We start from the raw sequence: 6000 nt of genomic DNA on the forward strand, positions 1-6000 counted from the left end.
TGTATGAGCGCCTTAGTATTCACTGCAGGGAGGAAATGACCAGAAAATTCACTATAAAATTGAAATTTGCTGCCAATATTTCTTCAAAGGACCAATCAATGGAAAAATATGTACATACACAAGTACCAATTTATTCGTAATTGTTAGCTCGATTTTTTATACAACGCCTTGGAAAACTCCTGTACGGCATGCAAAAAGGTTTCATTTAAATTCGGGGAAATGCGGCGAAATTATAGCTTCGCAAGTATTTATAACTAGCCTGCTCCAGAATTTTAGCATTAATTTAACCTCTATGTCAATGCATTTAGGCTGACTGACAATCTCTTAATATGTGATGTGAATCACATCATGTGATAACCGAAAAGTTAAATCCAATTGATAGCAAAAATTTTGTCTATAGACGATTTTTTTTACGTAATAAGGACGTCATTTAAATCAAAATATCAGCAAATCGGGCTAAAGCAAAAGCTTGGTGGTAATGACATCTAGCTTATTACGGCATGTATTAATGCATTATCTAAAAGTGCTTATCAATCGGAAAAGAGCAAATAATTAATAAAATCGATTTTATTTTGGACCTCAGTTAGTTTTTAACTTCATTCTCATAACGGGTAACAGGTAACGGGTACCCGCACAGGTACCCGTGCGGGTACGGGTACTTGGACTGCAGGTAGCGGGTCGGGTAACGGGTAGCATTTTCACTACCCGCGGCAACCCTAGAAATTACTGCTCGTGCCAAAATTTGACATCGTTTGGGGATTCGTGTTCGATTACATGCACACAGTTTTATTGGGAGTTGTCAGATCGTTCACATACGCTTGGATGGATTCTAAAAATCATCTGGAACCATTCTATATTGGCAACAAGTATACAGAAGTAAATAATATGATCTTGTCCCTAAAATTTCCCCAAAACTGTAGAAGGCATCTTCGGGAGACAAGTGAAATGAAATATTGGAAAGCAAGTGAGTGGAAATTATGGATGCTAACGGCTACCTATTTATTGAAAGGAAACCTGCCAAGTTGTTATCTCAAACATTTTTCAAAACTGGTGAACGCAGTATATCTTCTTTGCCAAGATATTGTGACCGATACCGAAATACCTAAGAAGTTGCTCAAAAAATTCTGCTTTTCGATCCCTGATTTGTATGGCGACCGATTTTGCTCGTTCAATGCCCATTTGTTGCTTCATGCAGCGGAATGTGTACAAAATTGGGGTCCGCTTTGGAGTTACTCGTTGTTTCAATTTGAAAACTTCAACGGTGTTCTGACTAATAGCTTCTGCGGAACAAGACAAGTCGGAATGCAAATCGTGAAACGAATAGTGGTTACTCAGCGTTTGCTCTCGACGGCTGAATGTAGCTTTAGAAATTCGGAAGCAAAATCGCTTCACTTGTCGTTCACAGAAAATATCAAGCATTTCAAGAAGTCATTCACCCCTGGTTGTTGCACTGTGTTTGGGACTGGAAAATTGTATATCTTTAGTAATAATGAAAGAAATAAAATGTCACGATTGGGATATTTAGAAACACAAGGAATTTCGTATAACTCATGTTTAATAGCAGGAAAGTATTTTAACACGGCTCAAAGGGATACCAAAAAAGGGGTTAATTCAGTAATTCGAAGTGGTGACCAGTTTTTTGTTATATATAAGATAATATTACTTAGTGAATGTATACACCCGTTAATGTTTTTGAAGAAGTGCAGCACAATACCCTCGAAGCTATCACTGGATTCTTTTCAAGTTCAGGCCGTGAGCAACAATCTTAGAATATTGCCAATGGATAAAATTGATCTCTGGAAATTTATATGCTTGTATGATGTTGGTGGTGAATTACGCTCGTTAACACGAATGATGAATAATGTAGAGTTGGAATAAAGTAGAACCTTGTAGAAAAAATAATGTTTTTCGACACAGTTGTTTAGCATTAAGAATTATGGCAAAAATTTTACTCATAAAAGGGGAACAAATTTATGCATATTTTTTTGGGCTTATATGCCATGCATAAAACGTCATGGACCTCTATACATATTTTTTTCGACAAAGCCGCCTACCTGCTTTCTGCGTAAACCGCCAGACAATTTTATTCGTAAAATATTAAGCATAATGGTTTTGTCAAATTATGTACAATCTGCCACACACATTTTTACTCGGGAATCCTTAATTCGGAAATTAAAATTTATTACTTTACTTGAAAAAAACTGTTACCACGTGATAAAAATTAAAAAATAATAATTTCGCAGAAATTAGTGTAACCACATGGTGACTAATTCCTAACGTAGTGGAATAAATAGTGAGGCTGCGATTTGTTGTCACTTGTCACGTTTTGTAATAAAAAACAAATGCAAATAAATTACTTAATTAATTTTTAAAAAATAAAGGAAAAGTCTAAATTTTCCTTCAAATTTTTTAAATGATAATTTGAAAAATAATGATTTTCAATAATATATTTTTCCAATTAACAAAACAACAATTAAAAATAATAATTAGCAGCTAACACTTTTCCTTTTTCCTTTCAGACACATCCGCTACCGCCACACGCGTGAAAAAATTGCGAAATGTGACCTCTGCGAGGAATCCTTTATCGACACGGCGCTCCTGTCCAGTCACGTGGCGCGCGTCCACACCAAAACCCGCCACGTCTGCCCCGTTTGCGGAAAGAGTTTCGGGCGCGTCGAGTCCTTCAAGGGGCACGTCCGGCGGCACGACGATATCAAAAACTACGCCTGCGCCACGTGCGGAGAAAAGTTTGTGTACCACAACCAGCTAAGAGCGCACCGGATCAAGGACCATGGTGCTGACCCGGGCGACCCCTTCATTTGCGAGGAGTGGTTAGTTTTTTCTTCTACATTTTCATGCTTGACGTTAATTTTTTTAATTGATGAATTTTATTTTAGCGGGAAAACCTTAAAAACTGCGACTACCCTCAAACTCCACGTGATGACGCATCGTGGCGAGAAACCACACAAATGCGACGTGAGTTACACAGAAATTTGGGAAATTGCAATTTTACCCTTTAAAAAAGTTCCTGATTTAAGAATTTAAGTTATTCTCAACTCTATTCAGTTTTTCACTTCAAGTTGTGTTCTAAGTGGGAGTCGTTAATAAATTACGTAACACAAGAGGGGAAGATGGCGGTGTACAAAATCGCGACTTTCGTCTCACGTAATTTATGCACGGCCCCTTGTCATAAAAATGAACATATTTTTTGCATCGACTACAACTAAACCGTTGCATATTTGCCAACATGTCCAATTTTTAACAAATTACATCCAATTTTGTACATGGTTTTTACAATTAATTTATATCTGCTTTATAACATTTTTTTCAAATTTTGCAGACCTGCGACTACCGCGCCGTCACTAAAGCGCGGCTACTCCAGCACAAAAGAAGGCACACGGACGAGCGCCCATTTCCCTGCGACCAGTGCGAGGATTCTTTTAAAGCCAGGAGGGAGTTAGAATCCCACGTCAGCAAGATCCACGAGGCCGTCCGCTACACGTGCCCGCACTGCGGAAAAGAGTACTTCGCAAAATACACGCTCCGCGCCCACATGCGCCGCCACACGGGCGAAAAACGAGTCAAATGTGACCACTGTGAGGAATCCTTCTTCGATCGGTACGCCCTCTCCCGGCACGTGGCCCTCGCTCATACCGAAACCAAGCAGGACGGGCAGGGAAACAAGGTGGCTGAGGCTTTGGGCCGGAAGAACTAAATTCTGCCCGGCTTTAAGTATTTATCCCGTCTGGAGCTAAATTCAGCGCCACAAGTTAAATCTAGCGCCATACCTTAAAAACGTTAAATTTGATCTATAATTAATAGTTGTTAAGTACAAATTAACCCTTTCCTTCGTAACGATGGATATATCCGTCGCCGAATTTCGAACGTTGCTGCGGAACAATGGAAATATCCGTCGTCATAAACGTGTTGTGACGGAACAGAGGATATTTCCATCCTAATTTCTAAGGCGTTGCGACGGAGCAACGGATTTATCCGTTGTCTCAAAATTCGGCATAGGTACGGAAAGAAGGAAATATCCTTTCCTCTGGTCATTGACTTTATTGCGTAGTGAAGGATATTTCCTCTCATTGAAAAAATATTTTTTCCATGGATTTACGCATTTTGAAAAAAATTCGATTTTTAGCCCGAGTCAGGGGCTATGTATGTATGCATGTACCTGTTTTGTCCGGTGTGTCTCTGCCTGCCTGGTTATCAATAACTCTCGTAAATCTATCCTATCGACTTTAAATTTTTACTATTACTTTGCCATTTTTAATTTTCCAAAATTTCAAGTTGATAGAATAAGTTTCACGAAGGGCAAGACGCAAGACAGACGGATGGACAACACGGGTACATAAGTCCTGGGTCGGGCTGAAATGTCTCCATGATTACGTCATTTTTGAAATGAAATGCCTCCACAGAAAGTTGAATAATTTTGGAATTATATCCATGGAACATATCACTAAAATTTACATTTGCTCCGTGATAAAGTTTGGTAATTAAAAAATTGCTACGCCAAGCTGTGGTTGCGAGGCGTTGCTATTCCGCAGCAACGGGATATTTTTGAGAATTCTCTTACGAAGGAAAAGGTTAAACAAAATCTTAACCCTTCAATGGCAGATGCGAAAAATTAGGCAAATTTTGAGCGCCGTGAGTTCGCGAAAACATTCAACGCCACTCCGCTAGAAAGCCGAGCGTTACTGCGAACTTGCAGCGCCCAAAAAAACTAGCCTACATAATTTTTCGCATCTGCGCAAGTCCCTCATAACATAAATGCTCCTTCGAGCTTAAAGTTTAAAAAATAATCTGGGCTGAACATGGTTCGCGTCCCCATTTTTAGCTAAATTTTTCTCTTCTTCAGAGCTCGATTTAGCTTACGGCGCTAAATTTGACTCCAGATCGGCTAAATAAAGCCTGGTATAATTTAGCTCTTCTTCTTCCCCTAAATCCTACTCTCTTTGTTTTCCTGCAGGAGCACGTGTGCCTCATTTGCGACAAGACTTTCCGCCTCCTCGCAAGTTTCCGGAACCACCTCAAAACGCACGACGAGTCCAAGCGCCTCGTGTGCTCCACGTGCGGAGAAAAGTTTGTATTCCCCAAACAATTACAGGCGCACCAGATCAAGCAGCATGGCGCGGACGCGTGGGTTTGCGACCTGTGGTAATCATCTTCTTCCATAAATTTGTTCTATTTCTGCCAAAAAAACTATGCAAACACGTGGAATATAAATATTTATTTAGTGGGACCAAGTTAACATCCGCGGCAGGATTCAAACGTCACATGATGGCGCACCGTGGTGAGAAAACCTGCAAGAGTGACGAGAGTTGCTAAAAATTATGACAAAATTTTAGAAAATCACCATTTTCCGAGATTCCCTACAATTTTTTTTTTAAATTAGTGAATGAATTTTTTTTATTGGAGGCACTTTTTTGATCCAACAAACTTAAAAGTTACTTGGAAAAAGGTGTAGTTAAAAATTTAGGAAAAAATCCATTTTTAATAACGTTCGTTCAGAAAAAATAGGAACACAAAAATCTGAGAGGCTATCTGGCTGAAGTGTGTACAAAAAGATTAAATTTTTTAAACTAAAAATAGTTTTCAATTTTTTTAAAAACTTTGTTTCGATTCATTTATTTTTTGAAATGTACCTACATGTAAAATTTAAGGACTTATGTCTCAATTTTTTGGACAAACAAAAGTACCAATCGCACCCTTATTCGCGTTACAAATTTCAAAAACGTTCCCTTTCCACGCAAAGATTAACTACTTTTTTCAAATTTTTGTACACAGACCTGCGGCAATTCTTTCCTGACTAAAGTGGAGCTCCGTCGGCACTCCAGGACGCACACGGACGAGCGCCCCTTTCCCTGCGCCCACTGCGCCTACGCCTCCAGGACACGTGACCGGTTAAACGATCACGTGCGAAGCCTGCACACGCCCGACTACGTTGCCCCGATCCGGCACACGTGCGCAGACTGCGGGAAAGGGTTCACGCAAAAG

General features: G+C 39.6%; 1 protein-coding gene across 1 annotated transcript; it reads left to right on the forward strand.

Moving 5' to 3' along the window:
* Window positions 1-1503: 1503 nt before the first annotated feature.
* On the forward strand, window positions 1504-3715 carry LOC118437762 (zinc finger protein 525-like). The gene is made up of 5 exons (XM_035857095.1): window positions 1504-1614; window positions 1699-1814; window positions 2520-2831; window positions 2898-2976; window positions 3341-3715. Exons 1-5 carry the CDS (start codon window positions 1504-1506, stop codon window positions 3713-3715), a joined length of 993 nt encoding a protein of 330 aa, XP_035712988.1.
* The last annotated feature ends 2285 nt before the right edge of the window (window positions 3716-6000 follow it).

Source organism: Folsomia candida, unplaced genomic scaffold (assembly GCF_002217175.1).
Source record: "Folsomia candida strain VU population unplaced genomic scaffold, ASM221717v1 Fcan01_Sc016, whole genome shotgun sequence".
NCBI classification, from domain to species: domain Eukaryota; kingdom Metazoa; phylum Arthropoda; class Collembola; order Entomobryomorpha; family Isotomidae; genus Folsomia; species Folsomia candida.

Excerpts from the sequence above, each read along its gene's own strand:
- LOC118437762 (XM_035857095.1), top strand. The coding sequence starts at position 1,504 with ATGTCACGATTGGGATATTTAGAAACACAAGGAATTTCGTATAACTCA. Across the intron at positions 1,615-1,698 it reads CCAAAAAAGGGGTTAATTCA|AAGTGCAGCACAATACCCTC; the intron begins GTAATTCGAAGT and ends ATGTTTTTGAAG. Across the intron at positions 2,977-3,340 it reads AGAAACCACACAAATGCGAC|ACCTGCGACTACCGCGCCGT; the intron begins GTGAGTTACACA and ends CAAATTTTGCAG.